The sequence below is a fragment of the Hippoglossus hippoglossus genome, chromosome 12 (genome assembly GCF_009819705.1).
Source record: "Hippoglossus hippoglossus isolate fHipHip1 chromosome 12, fHipHip1.pri, whole genome shotgun sequence".
NCBI classification, from domain to species: domain Eukaryota; kingdom Metazoa; phylum Chordata; class Actinopteri; order Pleuronectiformes; family Pleuronectidae; genus Hippoglossus; species Hippoglossus hippoglossus.
In genome coordinates this window covers 10,594,777-10,617,523 of record NC_047162.1, presented here as the reverse complement: position 1 = coordinate 10,617,523, position 22,747 = coordinate 10,594,777, and the positions used below count along the sequence as shown (strand labels likewise).

General features: G+C 40.2%; 1 protein-coding gene across 8 annotated transcripts in view; it reads left to right on the top strand.

Annotated features, from left to right (window-relative positions):
* The window catches only part of rgs3a (regulator of G protein signaling 3a), a 146,432-nt gene that overhangs the window by 57,205 nt on the left and 66,480 nt on the right, over positions 1–22,747 (top strand). For 7 of the 8 annotated variants that reach the window (XM_034601884.1, XM_034601882.1, XM_034601881.1 and 4 more), the window contains 4 exons: positions 503–873; positions 2,607–2,684; positions 6,985–7,096; positions 10,854–10,897. In XM_034601884.1, the coding sequence (XP_034457775.1) occupies positions 503–873; positions 2,607–2,684; positions 6,985–7,096; positions 10,854–10,897 (605 nt within the window). Of the gene's footprint in view, positions 1–502; positions 874–2,606; positions 2,685–6,984; positions 7,097–10,853; positions 10,898–17,774; positions 17,919–22,747 lie in introns of those variants that run through there. The other variant, XM_034601888.1, reaches the window with a different exon arrangement.

Here is a 22,747-nt window from a genome sequence, read left to right as displayed (position 1 = left end):
AACTAAAATAACCTCAAGTTAAACTCACCATATAAATACAGTGAATGCAACACTTTGAATTCTGGTCTAAATGATTTACAACATAAGATCATCACTAGTTTTTATTTGCATATATTTTTTCTCAAAGCTTATCATTATAACAGATTAAAATGTCATTTATGTGTCCACCTCTTTGAATCCATATAAGCTGGAGCCCAGAGCTGGCAAAGTTAACCCAAAAACACTGAGGCAGGAAATAAATATTTCAGGTCCTGACATCTAAAAGATTAATTCCACTCAGTCCATTTTAATTGAATTTCTAGCAGTTTTGAATAGTTGATTCCTGACCTCTTGCACTTCTGGACAAACTCTGACCCAAATTGAATGCCCTGTATCATGCTCAGTCAGATCTCCCATTCTGTATTTACTTACTCACCATAAATATATTGAGAAATGACAGTATTTTGTATGTTATCTGTGTTTTTATGCACAACTGCTTCACCTTCCGTTTCTTCCACAGCAGCCAGGTTATACCCAACACGTCAGGGCTCTGGTCCACAACCCCAAACCCAGGCCGGTGGTGGACGCGCTGGTTTCTCTGGAGGTCCGAGTGGGGGTGTTGGTGGAGGAGGAGGAGGCGGCGGCGGCGGCAGCAGCAGTGGTGGCGGTGGTGGATTCTCAAGCCGCACCGGCTTCCTAAGACGGTCCAACAACTCCAAGACGACAAAGACATCATCCACCTCCACGAATGCTGGGGGATCCAACTACCAGCAGCAGAACGCCAACTTTGCAAACTACCAGAACTGCACTATTGTCCGCTCACATACTCCACATGGCAACTATGGATATGTGAAAGTGGCACCCAAGATCCTTATCTTCCCCATTTTTGTTCAGGTAGGACAATTCGTGTTAATACCTATGTTTTTTATAATGGTTAATGTTAGTGGTTTTATTGTAAAATATAATGCATCATATTTTGCCCGGAGGTTAGTTATTAAATAATAATCACATTGTAGTCAACATGTATGTTTTTCCTCCATGATTTGACCTCTGTTCTTCTGCAGACTAAACAGAATATATATCGCGTGTTAACTAGTGAGCTTCATAGGTTCTAATAAACAGATCTTGTTGGCTTTGGACAGAGCCCGACTAGCTGTTTCCCCATTTTCCATTAAGATAACAGGGGGCCGGCTGTAGCTTCATGTTAAATGAACAGATATAATCTTCATCTAATACTCAGCAGATAAAGCAAATACGTGTATCTCCTAAAATGGCAAACTTTTGTTTATCAGACAGACTGAAACAAAAGGAGGGAGACATGAAAAGCAATGGCTGAACTTAAACATGCATGGTCATAATTAAGTATAAGCATGTGAGACCTCATGTTGCCCTGAAAAAATAGTTTTCTGTGGTCAAATAGGAAAATCCACATATAATGGTGCAGAAGATGGATGTGTTCTATAGATATGATGGTTCTCCCGAACGCAGAGCTCAAAAGAAAGTAGACATGAGCCATTTAGAGGTTAAACCTCGGAGTTTAATGTTAAACGGAATAACAAGGAAGTTTCTTGACTTATTTATTTTATAAACAGTAACAAGAAAGAAAAGGAACTGTATAAATCCATTTAAAGGGCTTATTTTGGCTTTCAATGACTTTCAATGTCATATTCTGTTTAGCTAGTACTATATATACAAAAGTTCACCTGTGTGAAAGTGTATTACTCCACTAATATATATTTTATTTTTATTCTGATATATATTCGACCAGAAAGACCTCATATTTCTATAAATGAATACTAATAATATATATTCTGTGTAGTATGATAATCAGAAAGGTCTTATATTCCTGTAAATTAATACTAATGATGTATATGTATTGTGTAGTATGATAATCAGAAATATGTAATGGGGGACTTACCCAAGTTAGGAATTGGATTGGAACTTATTTAAAATCATGTGTCATTGCAAAAAAAAAGTGATAATTTAGCTGTTCCCTGTGAGACATGTTAGTTGTGATATGATATTTTCTCCCACATTTCAAATACTGTTGGTATCTTGGGGTCTTCGAAGCATTGACATGTTCAAAATGCAGTGACTGCAGTGGTACTTCCTGTTAATTCACACAGAAACATGTAAACCTGACCCTGACCACAAACACCCACACACACACACACCCACACACACACACACACACACACACACACACACACACACAATGTGAATCTGCCCCTTTTCTCAAACCCTGGACCTGAGAGGAAGTCCCCTCCTCCCCCATACTTACTATTCATTTTATTGTCAGTGTCTCTTCATACTCAGACTTCACTTACCGCTGTACAGCTCGCCGTCTGTCATCAAAGAAACTTTATCACTTGTGTTTCTTATAGCAGAAAGAAAAAAGACACGCTCTGAGTAGTTTAGGAGAGCATTTGGATTTTGGAGCTGAGATGGATTTGGTACCACAACTTTCTTTCACTATGTGCAATATTTTCCTCTTAAATTTTATCTTGGGGAAATGTTTAACACACAAAACCCCAAAATATCATTTATAACTGAATGAGCCTCAGAATAATGTCCACAACCTTTACGTCCTAACCTGTCTCTGTTATCTGTCCCTCTTCTCCGTGCAGCCTCTTGACCTGTGCAGCCGAACGCTCATCATATCTGAGGAGATGATACTTCATGAGAGCAAGCACCACTCTCTTAAGGTGAGTGCTACCAGTACTAGTACAGCATGTGTGTACATCTCCGTCTATACATGTGATGTCAATGCATACCATAGAATTTAAAGGTTCAGTGTGTATAATTTAGTGATATCTAGTGGTGAAGTTGCATGTTGCAGCTGAATGCCCCTCTCCTCACCCTCTCCTTCCAAACATGAAATAGAACCTGTGGTAGCCTTCAGTTGTCATACAGTAAAAAACATGGCGTCCTCCGTAGAGAGGACCCGCTCCTGATGTAAATATAAAGTATTTAAATATAAAAGGCCCATTCTAGGGTAAAGAAAACAATAATTTGGACAATTTAGATGAAACATCACCAGTGAAAACATCACTAGGGTTATTTTATATTCAATTTCTGCCAATAAATCCCTTTCAGCTAAATCTTACACACTGGACCTTTTAAGTGTACATTTGGTTTGCCCTGTGCAAAGAGCTCCGTCCTTTTACTTCAGTTTACTTTTCTACACGGCAAGTTTGGTTGTTGTTGACAGGGAAACGCCCAAAACCTTGTACTCGATGATCCAAAACTAATCTGAAGAAAAACCACAAGGCTGAAAAATGGTGCCCCTGAGGTGCCGGATTGGAGCTTTGTGATGAAAAAAGAAAATGTGATTTTCTTTGTGCTTCTTTTGAAGAGTTTATAAATTTGATTGATACAGAAAGATTGAGCCCCCCCCCCCTCCCCCCCCCCTGTGCTCTCCTCTCCTCACCTCTCATGATAAATGTTGACAATCAGGCTAGTGGCAAACATTTTGTTAGTTTGTCACTACCGGTTATGTGGTTTGTTTCTTTTGGCCAAACTGGAGGAGATGGTCCGTTGCCCCAGTGTGCATCAGTACTCAACATGTGTTTGTGTTTTAGTGTTATCTAAGTATACAGAAGGGGACAGAGAGTACGGAGCAACATCCTGAGAGGAGATGTCGGAACATCTGAACATCTCTGATGAATTTGTAACGACTCTGAACTATCAGGTCCACATGAGTCGAGCGGAATGAATAATTGATGAAAGGAGCAGAGTGTGAAACATCTGACTATCACAGAAATTCTGTTTTATGCCTCAAAAGAAACGGCAACTCCTCATATTTTACTTATACGAACATTACCGGTCAAAAGTTTTGGAACATCCTGGTTTCTAGCGTTGAAATGTAAGCGATTAAACTTTAAATCGTACAAAGACAAACGGTAAAATACACAAGGTAAAAATAAATCATGTGGATTTCATAGAAAACACATCGAGGAATCATTTTTCAGGGATTTAGGAAAGTTTTTACTTCCAGATTTCCTACCGGCAGCTTACAAAGACCTCAGTCTTTGGCTTCACAAGATTAAAAACCAACACTGTCTCCGGACTTTGGTGAGAGATTCGGTAAAAAGACATGGGGTGAACTTTCAAAACAAGTGTGTTCGGCTGCTGAATGAGTCAAAGTTTTAGGTCAAAGTTTTAGTTCAACGAAAGCATTCTATGATTTATTTAAATTTTTAAATCTCCAGTTGTTTCCTTCATCTTCGCTTACTCCAGCTTCCTCCCGCAGTCCGAAGACATGCAGATCGGGGTTGGTTTCACTGAAGACTCTAAATTGGCCGTAGTGTGAATGGTTGTTTGTCTCTGTATGTCGGCCCTGTTATGCGCTGGCGTCTTGTCCAGAGTGTAACCTACCATTCGCCGAATGTTAGCTGGGATTGACTCCAGCTCCCTCCGCAAACTTCAAAGGACAAATGGTATAGATAATGGATGGATAGCATTGTGTTGTAAAGTGGTGTTCTAAAGCTTTATCTAAAACTTTGATGCCTTCTGATGTATAATGATCCTCACAATAAGCTCAGTTTACCATAATATTCTGAAGGGGATATTGGAGATGTTTACATCTGAACCATTATGCTGTTGACTGAAGTTAAATGAACATTCACGCCGGTTGGTCGCATTAATGTTACAATATTTACTTAACACATATTTGCATTACCTTGATAAATGTGCAAATACAATAAAAGAAAAACCTGTTTGGCAGAAGAGTTCAAATTAATCGACGTTTTCACGATTTGTGAAAAGAGAAAAGAGACTCGTTGCGTTAAATCAAGATCTCGCCACAACTCTTTAATTCGCCCCGTCAGATAACCCTCCCTCCGCTGTGCAGTGAAATGCACTGACTGCTAGCATGGAAGGTGCAGTCCTGGCCTGTCTCTGGGGTCAGTCATAAAACAAATATTTAACAGCCAGTGTTTGTCAGGAGGGAGTTTCTCTCCACTCTGCCTCTTTATACAGGCTTGTTTTTAATGATCTGTGTGTGTGTGTGTGTGTGTGTGTGTGTGTGTGTGTGTGTGTGTGTGTGTGTGTGTGTGTGTGTGTGTGTGTGTGTGTGTGTGTGTGTGTGTGTGTGTGTGTGTGTGTGTGTGTGTGTGTGTGTGTGTTGTTCCAGCCTTTACTCTTTACTCACTGGGGTTGTGTAAGTCTACCCCGCAGGCGAACGCACAAACTCTAGTGATCACACAAACAGGCAGAACTTTCTTTGTGATGCATGAACACAATATGAGCAGAACATGGCACAGAATGGATTTGGGCTTAAGTGACATTTGGACAAAATTGACTTTTAGCAGGACAAATATTAGTAAGGCTTCAAAGTGACAATTGAACAAAACAGATTTGAGTAGATTTAATGATGAAGAGAATTTAAGACATAATAATACATTTCCTGAAAGAAAGAATTTATGAAATCTAACAAGTTTATCATTTTGATCTTACTGGTGTGGATTATCAATGTGTTTTCAATCCTTTATTTCTAGTTATCAAAAATAATGAAGGTGATTAAACCACTTGAAACTTATAAATCCTCCTAAGTTTACTGTCACCAGAGTCGTAAATAATGTGCTGATGCTTAATTAATGAAAGTAGTTATAGTCTTTACAACAAAGGTTAACACAGGATATCGACTGCTTGATACATATATAAATTATGACTCAGTCTTATTTTACAACTGATGAGGTCAAAATATTATTAAGTTGTCTTATATATTTTCTGTAATTAGATGACAAAACGTTATTTAATTTTTTCATTTAATAACTGTTGACTGGACGACTTAACAAACTTAGTATTTATTTAAGAATGGGAACGAAATTGTGGTTGAAATACTCACAAGTTGAGGATTGTTTGACATAAAAGCTTTTTTTTACTTTTCTGGACAGTGTGTATTTGTTTGTGCATGTGAGTAGATGTGCGACCCTGTTTGCCTCCTAAATGCTGTGCCCTTCTTCTTTACTTTGACTTACATCCTCTTCCACCCACACACAACCACACACACACACTACACACACACACTTTCTAACCAGATACTGGCTACATCTGAGAGGCCGTCTCTTCTATCTCACCCTTCAGAGGAAGCCACCAAAGCAAAAGCTTTGTCTTGAACCGTTGCCCATCTGCATGAATCACACTGCGTGCTGGTTACGTTGCATGAAAGCACGGCCTCACACAAGCGACCACTCGGCCCACATCTAGACTTCTTTTTCATTTTTATAATCTACTTCTTTCTCTGTTCTTTTTTCGCAAGCCGAAAGCCAGTCACGCAAAACTCTAGATCCAGTCTTTAATGTAGCAATCGTCCAAAATTAAATAATCATGTATACAAACCAAGGAGAACTGTGCCACTTGTATGATTAAAAAGCGACCGAAAGTCCTCTGCAAGCAACATGACACAATAGTGAATCTAATAAAAATTATATTTTTCTGCAGACATTGATCCACATTACAGACATGCATGCACAAAATCTGCCCTTGCAAAAACGTGCTAAAGTGATATGAAAATGTTCATTACTTCCACAGAGAATTTAAATAAAAGAGCGTCTTAAAAGCCCAGACAATAAAGTGAATTCTTTATTTTTATCAAGTGTAAATAAAGTGATTTATATTATATAACACTCTTTTGCAGCTGTACAAAAAAACATAAAATTGAAGCATATTATACTTTACACGGTGTTACCGTTTAGACTACGAAGCCATGTTCTGTCTTAACTATGTGTGAAGTGCATTTCCTGTGTTCCATGAGTTGGTTACACCTCGAACAGCAGTGAGACCTTTGGGGTGTTAGTTAGTCTTTGTGAATCTCACTGGTTTGCAGATGTGTTTGTGAGATGTGATTAATTTAAAGTGAGAGAATCAGAGACTCTGTCCCTTCTTGCTTCCTTTTCAACCTCACTCTTCCTTTTCTTCACATCCTCTTTCAAACTCTTTTTTTCATCCTCCTCCCCCACCCCGGCCCCACTGATGTTTTTTTTTCTTCTTCTTTCTTTGAAGGTTACAGTGTTCGTCTACAATGACCTGATGCTGGTGACGAGGGAAGATGAACCAGGCAGATGTAACGTCCTTCAGAGCCCCCTGTACCTCAGACAGCTGCGGCTCCAGGACGGTAAGCGTTAATACACCAGTCACCAAAACTGAATTCCTAAATACAGTATAATAGTTGTAGCTGCCGCGAAATTTTCTAAAATGTCAGAGATAATGAGCACAAAGGAGAGTTAAAAATGTTAAATTCTTGTGATTATGTCAACAAGTTTCCGTAAGTCCAAAAACAAAAACATCAGCCAAAAGTGCGATCTCCAAAGTCACCATATTAAACCATGTTTGACCTTTCACAGTTAAACACACGATAATGAAGAACAAATGCAACATTTAAACACTCTAATAGCCCAACTAGAAATAAACATACAGGACTATTATCGCAGTGATCGTTTCAGCTCAGCTTAACCAGAGGATATTTAGGAAAACACTGCCCAAGTTCCTGTTGCTTTGTCTTCTTATTTCACCTTGGTGTAAACAATGGTCTCCTCTGCGATGTGGAGAGAATAGTTTGGCCGTCGGGGGCCAGAGCACAGAGCGCCGGCAACTCAAATAAATAGGCCTCAGTGTAAATATCTGTGTTTGGAGTGGTGGGTGGAGGCGTGGGTGAAGTTTGGAGTCATGCTTGGGGCAGAGCAAAGGGAGAGGTACTTTGAGACAGTGGTAGACAATAACCAAGTACATTTAATCAAGTATGGTACTTAAGTACACATTTGAAGTACTGTACTTAACATTTGTACTGGCACTTCTACATCTGCTCCTACTCTATTGTACTTTTTACTTCACTACTTGTGTCTGACAGCTTTAGTGACTTTTCAGATGACTGTGTAAACGGTGCTCATGAAAAGTTTTCAGATACTAGCATAGCCTCAAATAGCCGCAAAGTCATTATCCACAGACGTCAGGAAAATGTGCTAGAACTAAGTGGCAACCCACCATGACATCACCCATTAGTTTGTGAATTGATATTTTGAAGCCTCAAGTTTTGCATTTTCTTCCAGCACCATCTTGCTTCTTTTTTTTTAAGTAAGTAGCCATATTTCTTAAGTGCACATTCATCACCGTTGTTATATTGTGTTCAAGGTAATAAGCACAAAATGTAGTTACATTATTGTGTCATGTTTAATATATTTAGATAATAATTTAAATGTAGATGAGGTAGCGTGTCTGCTGAGTCAGGCTAATGACAGTGTGGTTACCTCTTGCTTATTTTCTTGATTAGAATCAACACAAATGCCAAACAGTGTAATGGCGCGGAATGTTAATTGCAGATACACAATAGGAATAGAAAACCACACATGAAAGCGGAGGCTGACACAGTGAGGGAACAGTTAATAAAGACATCCAATCAACACATTAACGTTAGCACATTAATCCTGATGCGGGCTGATACGCTCTCCCTCCCACAGACATCGCTGCTCTCCCCTGCAGGGAACATGTCTGACCTCCGCCCTTCATCCAAACCGGCAGAGATCTCCAGGGTGGGGATTCAGAAGGGTTCGCGTGTCTGTGTGTTTCATGAGAGGACACACACACACACACACACACACACACACACACACACACACACACACACACACACACACACATCTCCACCCTGCTGCCTGTCATTGTTATTTCGCTTCGGCAACGTCACTCAGGAAAGAGGCGCCAGGGGATTGTGTTTGTTTCAGCAAGGGCGTGTTTGACAACTGTGTGTAGAGTGTGTGTGTGCGTGCATGCCTGTGCGTGTAATGACACAGTGCAAGTTCAATTCAGGGGCTTTCCTGTGTTCCTGTCACCCAGATACTCGGCTGATGAGCGTGGGAAGTGAGCGCGATATTAAAAAGTGATCTTGACCACACACACACACACACACACACACACACACACACACACACACACACACACACACACACACACACACAACTAAATGACCATTGTACCTAGCAAACTAATTCCACTTTCACTAAATTAACAAGAGAGCAATGTACATCTACACTGCCAGAAGCAGGACAGTTTTCAGAGCATTCCACTTTTGAGATATTTGTTCTTCCTTGGATAAAATGTGAGTAACTACACCGTTGAAAATGTCAATGATATGAAGTGATTCACTCATTTTTGAGATGGTAACTTTAGAATAACCAACATGTCTTTTTTTAGTTTATGATCATTTCCATGGCCTATAAAAAAATAACCATTCTTTGATTTAAGATGAAATGTGGGCATTATAAAATACTGTATATCAAATGCAAGGTTTTTCATCTGACTTTATCAGTAAGCTTCACTCACAGGCTGTATGATGGCCCTCTGAAAATCTGAAAAATATCCAACACTGACCTCTGCTGTTAGTTATGAAAACAACCACTTTTTTGAAACTGGCAAAACTCGACACTTCTCATGGGTCCTGTTGTCTCAACATCACACACACGGACCATAACCATCACTGCACCCGTTGTCCTTTGGTCTCTTTAAATACATTAGATATTATTGAATAAACTAGCCGTAATTCTTTGTGGACATCATTTTACAAGCACAAAATATTAGCGATCCTAATTTGATCCCCTGAATTTCCGCCTGTATCGAAGGCTTAGTAAACACTTAAGGTTTGTGCTCTAATTGGAAGTTTTCAGGCTCAAAGTCCTCTGGTCCAGAGGATGAGCTCTGTTGTGAGAGTGAGCCTTTAGAGAGTCTGGATTTAGTAACTGAATGAAGGACGACTTCAGACGGTTAAAATATCCCCTCTAGACATATTTTAAAACATGAAGTGCTCTGCTCTTGATAATAACCTATGAGTCATATAAAAAAAAAAAATGACATTCTTAAATAATATTCAAGGATTTTCAACTTAACTACGTTATTGAAAACCCCAGAATCTATGAATATACAGAAAGTGTCTCCTAATTAATCCATCATTAGTGACACACATGCTCATACATACCGCTTTCTCCAGATGATGCTCACATGCTAAAGTCCGAAATCACGCTGACATCATTCGTCCTCTCTTGACTGGAAGTAACAAGATCTCATCCTTATTAAGTCTTTTCAGTGTTTTGTATCACGACAGCTGGGCGACACAGAAACAGTCTTGAAAGCCACGATACACTTCTAGTATTTCTACGTCCATCCTCTCACAGACACAACCTCATTGACAAATGATGCATTCAGTGAGTGTCACAGTAGTAAATGCTCCGAGAACTTCACCAGCTCCTCACTCTGAGTCATGCGCTCGTACACAAACACATCTTTACCCTCCAAAGTTATTTTACATGAAAGTTTTCTGTTTTTGTCTGAGCTGTTTGGAGATTTAGAAAAAGGTGAGGCCCACCAATCAGGATTCACCACATTAGAATCAGAATTTGATGAGAGTTGATGGGTTGTAGATACATAGACAGTGGATACAGTCGATAGTTAGATAGATAGATTTAAATATTTACTGAAGGATGGATGGAGGGATAGATGATGGATGGATGGATGGATAGATAGATAGATAGATAGATAGATATATGCTCTTATTTGCCTTTACAATGTGGGTAAGGAAGCATTAAATCTCACACCTCAGGGCCAATTTCTTGAACATTGGACAAAATTGATAACCACCGCGTGTGTGTGTGTCTGTTGGAGAGGAGGGATCATTCGATTAAAACCATATATCTTGACTCCAGATGCACAGGCCTGTCTCACAGAGTGCTTCCTCTGTGACTTATGCTTTGGTGGACGTCTATAACTCTGACCTACTGTATCAATAAGATTATTTTTACCCAAATCCCTAACCCTAACTGTAAATCAATATGCTCCATATGTCCTGCTAGCATTAGTATTTATCTCTTTGTTCCTTTGTGTTACAGATTATGCTGAAGAGCTGAGATTCTACCTTATTCACATGACCGAGGTAAGAGAAGGGACTGTGTGTGTGTGTGTTTGTGTTTGTGTTTGAAAGAGGACAGAGAAAGAGGGTAAAGGAGGCTATAATGTGAACAATTTTGTTCTGTGAGCCAGAGGGGCCATTGACTCTGGTGGAAATCACATTACAGGGAAGACACAAGGATTAGCGAAAGCTGTAATGAAAATGTCTTTTCTCTGTGTGTCTGTCAGACTTGACTCCATCACAGACCCATGCAACATCCCCTCCGTTATATATATTTAGAGATTATAGAAGTATAGTTTGTTCCATCAAGAGAGTGGTTCTTTTTGTATTATGTCTGTGTATTTCATAAATTCAGATTCAAGATAATCCTTATTTCAAACTACAATGACACTCAGCTTATTCCTCTGCCAAGGCTTAACAGTCCCCTTCAATTCGGCACCAAATCCATCATGTTTGTTTGGACACAGTTCCAAAGCTATTGAAGATACATATAAACTGTTGATTCCAAACTGAATCCTCATGAATTCATCTCCACATGGTGGTAAGGGTGCAGCCATTTTTGTTACCGTACCACGGCTGAAAAAAGCCAACACCCTTATGAACCCACATTTAAATTAACTAGCTTTTTATTTGGATCCTCACTAAATTGCACACACTCAGATATTAGTCCCCTCAAGATGTGTTGATTTCCTTCATCAAGATCCGTGCATTATCCCTCAGGAAATTAGGAAAAAGTCAAAAAAAACAGTTTTCAATGTTGAAGAAGGCCATGAAAACACATTTTATTGAGTATTTTTTTATTATATGCCACAATTTAATGGGTTCTTTCAGGGCGCATGTCCCACCTTTCCACCAAGTGCTTGTGACAAACAAACACAGAAAAGGATGAAGACATAACCTACTTGGCAAAGATAATAAGGCCGTGAAATATACAGTATCTTGTTTTATGCTCACACAAATATACAACTCAATAATGTGGGATTGTAGTATTTAAAATATGATGCACGTATTTTACATTGCGATTGGTTTTGTTTACACAATCATAGTTACGGCATTTATGACAAGTCATCGTCCTTTCTTCTACCCTCTGTAATAAAGTACCTCTCTATCTATCAATTTAAGATGAAGAGGAGCGAATTATTAATATTACATCGCGGTGGTTACCAATTATTCAACAACTGAAATGGCATTTTGAGAGCTCACGTTCTCCATTGTTTCAGCAGCATAAAAAATAAATGAACACAGCAGAAGTTCTAGTCGTGTGAAAACTGGTCTTAGCCAAAGTTTAAAGCTTCATATACTGTACAGCAAAAAGAAAAAGACTTAAACATGATATATAACCAGACGTTGTTTGAGATGTAAAATCCAAAGTGTTTCTCCTTCACAACAGTTTTACTTAGTGAAGTGCTGCTCTACATAATTAGTTTTCAAATCTCTCCTAATGTCAGTGGGGTTCTGCATCACTGTCTGTCCTCTCTCTTGTCATTACAGTGTTTAGACAGTCATTTCGCAGAAAAAGCATAAAAGCAATCTGCTGTGTAGACGGTATCTGACAGACTCTCTCATGGGATTTGATAGTTTTGGAGCCTGATTGGCCATTTTAAATATTTTTTTTCCATAGCCTTGGCAGCTCGGCTGTTGTTAATGAGCATGTTCGCAGGTGGTGGTAGACAGACCGTCTCTCCTCTTCACTTCGATACCCTCTCTTCCCTTTCCACTGCTTCTCTTCATGTCCATTTCCTAACATTTTTTAAAAACACAGAAAGTGTGAGGGAATAAAACGGCAGGGTTACATCATGCTTTTAAAGTTGTGTTATGTATCCGTCACTTTATCCTCTCCCTCTCTCCTCCTGCACACATCTCTCTGTGTTGTATAGTACAATTGTCGCACACACTCTGGAGCCACCTCACAGAATATTATCTTGCGTAAAAGATATTTTCTCTGTCCTTATATCATCATCACCTGCAGTCATATTTCTCCAGATGTACAACATATAATCTGGCATGGCGTAAAAAGTGGGTTGAAAACTGCTCAATTAGCTAAATAGCATATGTAGAGTCGTGGCTGTTGTGCTAACACGGCTGTGTAGCTGGCACGCTGGTGCACGTTGGGACTTAATATCCCTTTATCAGATCCAAAATCTCCCACCCAATCTGGATCCTTTTCAAAACCTCACAACTGTTGAGGAATTTTTGGCCATCCTCACACATCACTGTATATGCCACTATATATTATGTACATAGAGCATATTACACTATATCTGTACACCATTAGGAGAATAGTGTCTAATTCCACATATACTCCCTTCTCTCTTCGCAGTGCCCCAGGTCAGATTATAGATAAATGGCCGACAAACAGTACATTGTAGTATCTACGCCCAGGGACTTTCATATATAACTCCGATGCCCCAGACAGAGAGGCACCAACTCTTTTGCGTAATAGACCAGTGGCAAGACATAAGGACACAACGTGATTTATATGCATACTTTAGGATTAGCTGTCCAATAGGATGTGCCTCCAGGAGGCATAACTCCAAAGCTTTGACTTGTAGCAAAAATAACATTCATAACTACAGATGAGAAAATGAGATGAGGAACCCAAGCTGTATCTGACACATTTAAGAGAATAAATGTAGCCTACTTACTTTTGCATCATATTTATCACAAGCTAATCGTTCCAGATTACTCCACCAAGGCCCAACAGTTCTTTTAGATTTAATCAAGGTGCACCAAATTGCACATACTCTAAGATACCAGCTCCCTAAATATGCCTGATTTTTAACATTAAGATCCATGAATTATTCCCTGGGAAATTGGTGAAAATGTCCAAAAATGCCCTGTTTGGCAATGCTCAAGAAATTATACAATACAACTTTATCTGCCCCGAAGGCAATTTGGTTTAGTGCAATTAAAAGAAAAAACAAGATAAATACACGCTGACAAACATCCGCTAAAACAATAATAACACTTTAAAACACCATAAAAGAGCAGTTTAGTTGCGTCGAGCTAAAAGCGCAATTTCTTTGACAATACAAAAAGTATTTAAATAATAAATAAATAATATAAATAAAATAGTTGACATGGCAGAAAGGCATTTAAGAGTATCTGTATCTGGCCCATTCTGCCACGGAAATTCTGAGGAATTCTTTCCGTAGTTATTCCGTTTTTATTTTATAATCCTGTTGACAAACAAAACAAACAATCAAATGGACAGAGGTGAAAACAAAGTCGTCATGGGGGAAGTAAAAACTCTTTTATATGTACATACTGTTTTGTGATGAAGACAGACTGAAAAAATGTGGAGCTGTCCTTTAATTACACCATCATTTTGAATTGGGTGTAAATAATAGTGAAATGACATTTTGCAACACCATTGTTTTATGCTGCTTTCACATCCCATTGGGAAATGTAGTCTCTTTATGCTCAGGTGCCACAGACAGCATCCAGACAGCAGCATCAGTCATACTAGTGCTTTCTGGTGTGAAGCCGGTGAGGCTCCTGTTCTCATTGCTGCACTAGCGACTCCCTGTGGTCTGCTTGAGCACCTCTGCAAAGAGGTGTCGCACTGAGAGGGGGGGAGATTGTGCAAACCCCTTGTTTGTGCCACCCCCCCCCTGGAGAAGCTCTGCAGTCGACTGTGCGCATCAATAGAAAGAGCATGACTGTGAACTTTGTGGCTCTCAAATCAATTTATATACAGTGTCTTGTGGATCTATGGATACTTGGCCTGAACAAACCAGTCTTTCTGTTTTGCTCTTATGGAAACGAGTACGAATGCTTTTTAACACTCCACACTTAAAGTGAAGATGTCTTAGAAGTGTTTCTAAAGTATAGGCTTAACAGACCGGATCGCTGATGCCCTTATTTCCCTTTTTTTCTTTAATCCATCCGGCCACTGTGACTCGTCTGCAATTTGCTTTCGGCTGCAGACGTCTGCACGCACAGATCATCTTTTCATCGAGAAACTATATAAACCCTGACCCCTCCTGCCGCACATACATATCGTCACAGCAGTTCTTTTGCTTTGAAATGTGCTGCATAACCTAATTAGCAGCTTGTGAATCTTTAAAAGGGGCCTTTTTTCCCCCCAGAAATTCCAGACAGAATGTGAAGGCTCTGATTTCTGTCCCACAGGCTGGGAAAAAAGCTCCACTGCTTTTCTATCCAATTAGGCAACATTTAAAAATAGAAAGCCATACGTAGGCAGGATGAAAGAGAGCAGAGAGAGACTTTCAAGGAATTAAACAGGTAGATTTTGGATTTTATGCGACACATTAAAAAGGTCTGCAGGGATGGTCTTGTCACATTTCTTCTGTTTCTAATGCTGTTTCTTACTGTCTTTAATCCCATTATTCAAATGTCATTGATGCACAAATACATCTAACTTTACATACTGCACCACAAAAGCTGGAGGGACCTCCGACAGCTTGATAGTTGCTTACTTGACTAAAACAGTCACGTTTCCTTGAATTATTCTCCAAAAGATACCAGACCAGTGCTGAGTTATTGTACTTATTTCTTTGTGAGGACCATTTTAAGCATAGAACCTACAGAGTGAGGACATTTTTGGAAAGTGAGCACAGTTAGACCGGTCCTCACTTTTTCAATGGGCTGCTTGAGGGTTAATACTTGGTTTTAGGGTTAGGGTTAGAATTAGGTTTAAGTTAGGGTAAGGCATTTAGTTTGGATGGTTAGGGTTAGGGGCTAGGGAGTGTATTATATCAATGAGTGTCCTCACTAAGATACTAAGTACCAGCGTGTGTGTGTGTGTGTGTGTGTGTGTGTTGTTGTTGACCAAAACCTTAATTCCTAAGGTCCTGGTTTAGGTATGAATTCAGGTATGAATTGTTCCTAGTTAAGGTTAGGTATAAGGTTTTTGGTTAGGCTATACACAATAAATGGAAGTCAATGCAAAGTACTATAAGGATAGCTCTGTGTGTGTGTGTGTTTAACTCCAGCTAACATTTACTTCTACTACCACTGTTTTCCTTGTCAGACCCGTTCCTCCATCCATCTTGTCAGACCCCCCACACACACGCCTGCACATACTCTAAGCCGCGCAGTCATCTATTATCGTTGATACACCTGTCAGCAGTCCATTTCATACCTCAAGGAGCCACAGTGAAACATCACATCACTTTTACTGTTGCTCTTACCTCACACATGTACTGTGACTCTCCTCTCCTCTCCAGCAGCTGCTAAACCGCTGTAGTACTCCTTTATCCTTGAGTGACGACAGTCTTTACGGAGAGGTTGACCTTCTTGGCCCGCTGGTGGGGCGCACTGGCGTGTGAAGTGGAGGAGAGTGCGAGGTGGATGGATGGAGGGAGGGAAGAAAGAGGGGAGGAAAGGAGATAGGAAAAAAACATCTAAAGAGATCTGGGAGAGGACATTTACACGGGTCACAAATAGCCGGATTATTGAGCCGCGCTGATCAGAGAAGATAAAGATATGTTTGAAGAGTTTGGATGACCGCGACCTTCGGTGTGTGTTTGCGCACGTGTGTGTGTGTGCGCTTTGTTTGTTTACGTTCACTCAAATGAGATACGTGTGTAATATGATAGACTCTAATTGAATTGCTCTTTCTGGCTTCTCTGTGCAAAGGTCACACACACACACACACACACACACACACACACACACACACACACACACACACACACACACGCACACACGCACTAACTGAGAGAGAGATTTAGGACAAGGTCTCATGTTTTTAGTGAAATTGCTTCGGCCCTCAAGACATTTATTTCCCTCTCTGTCAATACTCCTGACGAGGTCCCTAACTAAAACCACAATTTAAATCATAGATAATGTGATCTATAGGGCAGGGAGTTGTGACTTAAAATCAATATCATGATTATCCAAGAAATTTAACCAAGTCCAGTTGACCTTGTTTTTTGGCACTTGGATATACCATGACCTGGATGGCTGAGAATATTCACAGACACAATATCACGATTATTTCCAACTTGATTCGACAGGTACCCACCCTGGCCCCTGCTGCAAAATGAACGTTCCAGAAACCCGAGAGTTTGTGAATGTTCACATTGGGCAAAGTATTAAATGAATTAACCGACATGAGCAAGATTAGATTGTCGGTTAGAGCTTATAAATGTCGGTTTCGATACATTTTTGGTTAATTTCCCAGCCCTGATGTGATCTTTGTGTAATATCATTTGAGTTCATATCGTGTATATATAATGATCGTATGTATAATGTCAGATCTGACCTGTGTTGCGTGGGATTCCCCTGATTTCTTTCCTCGAGCATTTCAGATGTATTTCAGTATTTCTCCATATCCTGTCCAATAAAGGCAGAAAATGCAGGACAGGCCTTAAAGGAAGTAAAAGACGGCATTTATACAGTGCTGCTATAAATAACTTGTCGTGCGGTGGTTTAGCAAATACAAAAACAGACAAATAACCCACAGCTACACACACAAAGCATTCATAAACTCCACAATAACATATTACGATACTTGTCATGTAACAGACCTCCCAGCTACATCTCTACAGGCAAGTACTCTATCTCCTATGGGGTCAAATAAAATGATGAAATTATATAGTCTCTCCAAATTATGTCTCATCTATGTACTATTTCTTGATTTATATCAAAGATCCAGGATCAGTCTTCTCCTGCCTGCCCTCCTCATTTCGTCTACTCCTGTCCTTCTCCTCCATATAGCCGGAGGTCATGCTATTTTAGCACTTGCTCAAAACAGAAGTGATGTAACCCAGATTTACACGTGGAAAGGGAAAGTGGTGGTGTTGGTGGTGGATGGGGGTGCAATTGTGTCTCTGGAAAGTCATGTGTGTGTAAGTGTGTCAGTGACGCAGGGAGAGAGGAAGCAAGAAATCACTGTGTAAATGAAAAACACCGAGACAAAGGAGAGACACTGTACGAGATAAGTGGTCCAGCGGAGTGCATCAGGGTCACAGCCAGAGTCGTCATGGGGAACTTGTCCGCCCGGGTCGGGCCTAAGAAAAGGTTCGCCAGGGAGGGGAGCTCATTGCAGCAGCACCTACTGTCTGACAGTGGAGATGTAAGTGTTCCTGATTGAGGGGTCTGTGTGGGGTGCATTCAAACGTGTGTGTTGTTGTGGCTCAGTTGCATGAAGTAGGTAGATCTGAAACTAGGTGGCTTGGCTGTAAGTGCAGTAGTTAGATTTTTTTTTTTTTTAAAGTAAGGATGGAAAATGTGTAATTCCTTAATCAGAAGATGACTGAGCGGTTGTTTAACGCTGTGCTGAGTTAACTTGTCACGGTCTCAAGTGAGTTAGACCCACAATTGATTGCACGAAGTCAGGGGAGACTGAACTTAATTGTTTTCAGTTGAATACATTTAGAGGTTACAGTAAAAAAAATACTAAGACTACTTAACACATCTCAGGATAGTCTGCACAGAGTACATTTATTTTACATTTTAAAGTTGTACTTCTTCATTGTTCAGTTGTTACAAATGGTTTCACTCTATATCCAAGTATTATTATACGTGGAATTAGCAGATATTGGTTTTGAAACATTAAAGTTTGTGTACACTTGAAGCAGCACATAGAGGATGGGATGTTTGAGAAGAGCTCACAGGCACCAACATGTACAGGGATGTTGCTGAACTAAGTGAAATCCCAGTGTGGTTTTGGTTTATGATGTGCAGGATGACCTTCATGTAACATTTGTGGCCACAAATAATGCTGCAGCTTTGATTTGATTAAGTGAACACTCACTGTTGATGTTCTTCTCCGGGACTAAGCAGAAGTCTTTAACATATCTATAAGGATGTGCATCTGTAAGTGCTGGTTTGTGTGTCTATCTATACAGTGTGTATTTAGGTATCTCGGTGCTTTCAAGCACATCGTTAACTGCATGACAGACTGGCTGCCGCTTGCAGGCTGAAGTAAGGGTGTGAATGATTTGCACCCAGAGGCTCCAGTCAGCAAAATACCTCCTTCATGGTAGCCATCCATAACACGGGCAGGGCAGGACCCGTCTCTCTGGGGTCCGATTGAGCCGAGACGTGCCCTCTTCCCTCCAGATGAGCCCCGAATTAAAGTTTGCTTTGCTTTGCCTCTGATTTAATATGCCAGCCCAGACTGGCAGCGCTGTCGCTTTACTGGCCTTACATCTAAATATAATCGCCCCCATCTTCGAGATAAGATTGCATTGAGATCTACGACCACCAACAACTCGCCCAGCAGCATCGGTGACGAGCATATTCTCTTGAGCTGCATTACCCTCCCTATTGCATCAGGTGCAGGACAAATGGCTGTCAGCACATGAATTATTCACTGACCTGAATGGGAATGTGTGCAGAAGTAAGTCACAAATTAATGATGCATTTACATTTTGTATAGGTATGTACATTACAGTGCCTTAATGCTTTTGCAATAAACACAATTATGGTAGAGGTGGTTCAAAAGAGTATGTAGATACCAACAACTACTAGGGGTTGTGCTGATATACACAGATCTAAGGGAACGAAGGTTAGTCCAATGTTAAGATATTTGCTTTGTTTTCCCAGTATTGTAATAAGTTATTATGATTTATACCTGGTAATGGTAGCAGTATCAAATTACTATTGAATTCCATGTCATGTCTCCGTGACCTCTGAGAGCATAACATTGACATTTATTCATTTCCAGGAGATTTATTCTAACCTTAACCATAACTACTACTTGTGTAACCGTAACATTATAAACTGAAACTTAACCTAAACATACGACATTTAAACATTTACAATATGGGGACTTGCTTTTTGTCCCACACTCACAGACAACACTGTTTGTGTGTAGGTGCACCGCTGATACAGAAATGGAGCAGAGGAGATTATAGACTGAACACATCAGTCTCTTAACCCCTCACCCAGAGAGAGAGAGAGAGAGAGACCTGCACTCCCCCTGCTCATAGAGAGAGTAACCCAAATAATAATAATAGATAATGATAATCATAGATAACTCTTAGTATTTAAGAGTTATTGGATTATTTGTATCACGTGTCTTATTAACATGATCAGTCAACTTTATTGTAAACTCTAGTATATTGCGACATCCCTCGATTAGGAAACAATTTCTGAAAACGATTACCTGACTCACTGACCGGGTCATTGAATTATCATGTAGACATGTGACCTTACCGACGTTTTAAAATAGGAGAATCTACTTTTCAGAAACACTGTCTGAATTCAGAAAGCTTCCTCTTTGCCGTGTCATGTAAGCACATGACACCGGGGAGGATGATGCTTATCATCCTCCCCGGTGGCTCTGCAGGCCAATGACTCCTGTTTACTCGCTCTTTTCATTGCAGCTCTTTCTGGGCTAACCACAGAAGAGCTGCGAGCTGGAAACCAGACAAACAAACTGGAAATAGATAAAAGAGTGTGGGAAAGCCGCAGAGTCGAGAGGAGGCTGCATTCCATGTTTAAATTGTTCGGTGAAGTATATGAGATGAATTTGTCTTATGGGCTTTATTGACAGAGAGTTTGCATTTTTTTATATTATTATTATACAGCTGTTGTTGTATTTTGGTGTGGATACGATAAGATAAGATAAGATTCCACTCCGGGGGAAATTAAGAAAAAGAGAACATGTGGAAATATAAAATAGAAGTTGTGCCTTGGTGGATCTAGGCGCTCTAATGAGTGCCATTCTAGTTTTGGAAGTTTCAGTCTGGACCAAAATGGTGGATAAGCTGCGAGCCAAAGCACTTGCATGGATATAAAGTGAGCGGGAGGAAAAATAAGGACATTTAAAACCTTTAAATAACCGAAAAAGAGTTTAAATGACTTTCACATCTAATGACACATACTGTAGAGTTAACTAGCTTCTTATGCTCCCCTCTTGTTCAAATGTCACTCGGTAGGAAGAAGCCATAAACCCGTTGATACAGTCATTTTGTCCAAAGACGTAAGAGCAATGGCGTGCTCCTGATTATGCAGGACTATGAGATAATAGGTAGTTTGATCCGTAACTAACTCAATTGTGGGAGAGTGTCGAGTCCCGATAGCATGTTCAGCAGCCGTGTACGGGACTAACAGGGTGTGATGCTGCTTGGTGTGACAGAGTATAGGGACTCATTATAAGCCACTGATCTCTGAGGAGCATGGTATGAATCATGTGAATACTTATATGTAAGAGGTACTTATACATAACAGGCACTTTATATTTACATTATATATTTTACCATTCATTTAAATGATAACATCGTTATCATTATCCTGCAAAACCAAGGTGGCATTATGTCTTCTTTTCTTTTTGCCTTATAGAGATTAACCTTGCCACAGCCTGTGTGGGGATGGTAATAGATATGTGTCGTCACTGATCTTCTGTGGTGTGCACACTTGATTGAGAGTTTTCTTCGCTCTCCGGGTGTTTTACTCACTGGCTCTTTCTATCTATACTTTTAAAAGGGAGCCATATCTGCCTCCAGTGTTTACTCTCAAAACACAAACGTGTGTGCATGAACAAACTTCCAGACTGAAGTTTATCTCCAAGAGCTGAGCTACATTTCCATCAGGAAATGTGTGCAAACAGTGCAGAGATAATCAAAGCTGAGATTGCGCTGGAGTTGGGGGCGAGGGTAGTGGTGCAGGAGCGGTTGGACCAGCAGGGAGGGATTTATAGCTCATGGCAGAACTCTTGTGGAAATTATCTTATTTGAGAGCAAAAACTTCTTCAATGCAAAGTATGATGACCTAAAGAAAAGGCATTGTTTTATACCTGGATTCAGGTCCAAATAAGATTTTTATTTTAAAGGCTTGTCGGATATTTAGGGAAATATTCAGATTCAATTTCAAGCAGAGTGTTAAGATTTAATTTTCTATTTGCTTATAGCTACAGCCAGAAGCTGATTATCTTAGTTTGACATCAGTGGTAATTCAAGAGACTTTGAGGGCCCCAGGCAAAGGGGACCTAGGAGGCACTATATTCTTATTAGTATCAAATTAAAGAGAAAGTGCATACTGTGCATACACAAGTTTAAGTGCAACCCCCCCAAACCTCCTTGACCCACATGTCATACACATGCATTTAAACATTTAGTCTTCAACCAAACCTCTAAAATTACGAAGCTTTTGGCAGAAAGACAGTTGCATGGGGCCTCATTAGGGGCTTTACATCTATGGTGTCGTTACAGCTCCCTGTATATAGCCGATCATATAATTTAAGGGGGTTCTCACAACGTTTTTGTTGCTGTGGATTAACAACACCAGCTTGTTTTAGGGGCCCCTCTCAGCTGGAGGCCCCAGGCAACTGCTTGCTTCGCCCACCTTGTTGCAACACCCCTCTGCTTGAAGGGGGGGGGAGAAGCCAATAAGCAAACTTTCCCAAAATGTTGAACTTTTGTTATACAAATGTGATCTTTGCCACATGAAAGCAAAACACATCTAATAATCAGGTTAGTATTACCAGGCAGTGTGAAACAATGATACCTGAATGTGGCATACTTACGCTGTCATTGAAATCCTGCTAACCTGTGCAGTGGCAGCTTAGGTGAACTGTGTTGTCAGCGGCCGAGTCTGAAAACTCATCTGCCAGATGGCTCAGGGAGGAGGGCTTCAACCAGGGAGCACTTTAATCAATCTGATTAAGGGGAAATGCTGCCTGTATTTTTAGCCACTCCATGTCAGGCTAGTGGCCATTCATTGAATTTTGTTCCATTAGGACTCCTGTTTATCTCTTGGACGGCTGCATTTATAAACAAGGGAGTTAGAGTAAAGGACCCATTTGCTATTTCAGCTAATACGAATATTAAGGTGATCATTTTAGGAATAAGATGAATAGTCACTCCATTATTCCAAGAATAAAGGCTTCATTCATGACCTGACTTTGTTTGCGCAAACTTACAAATCCCAATGTTTGTGGGACGCTGCCCAGAAGCT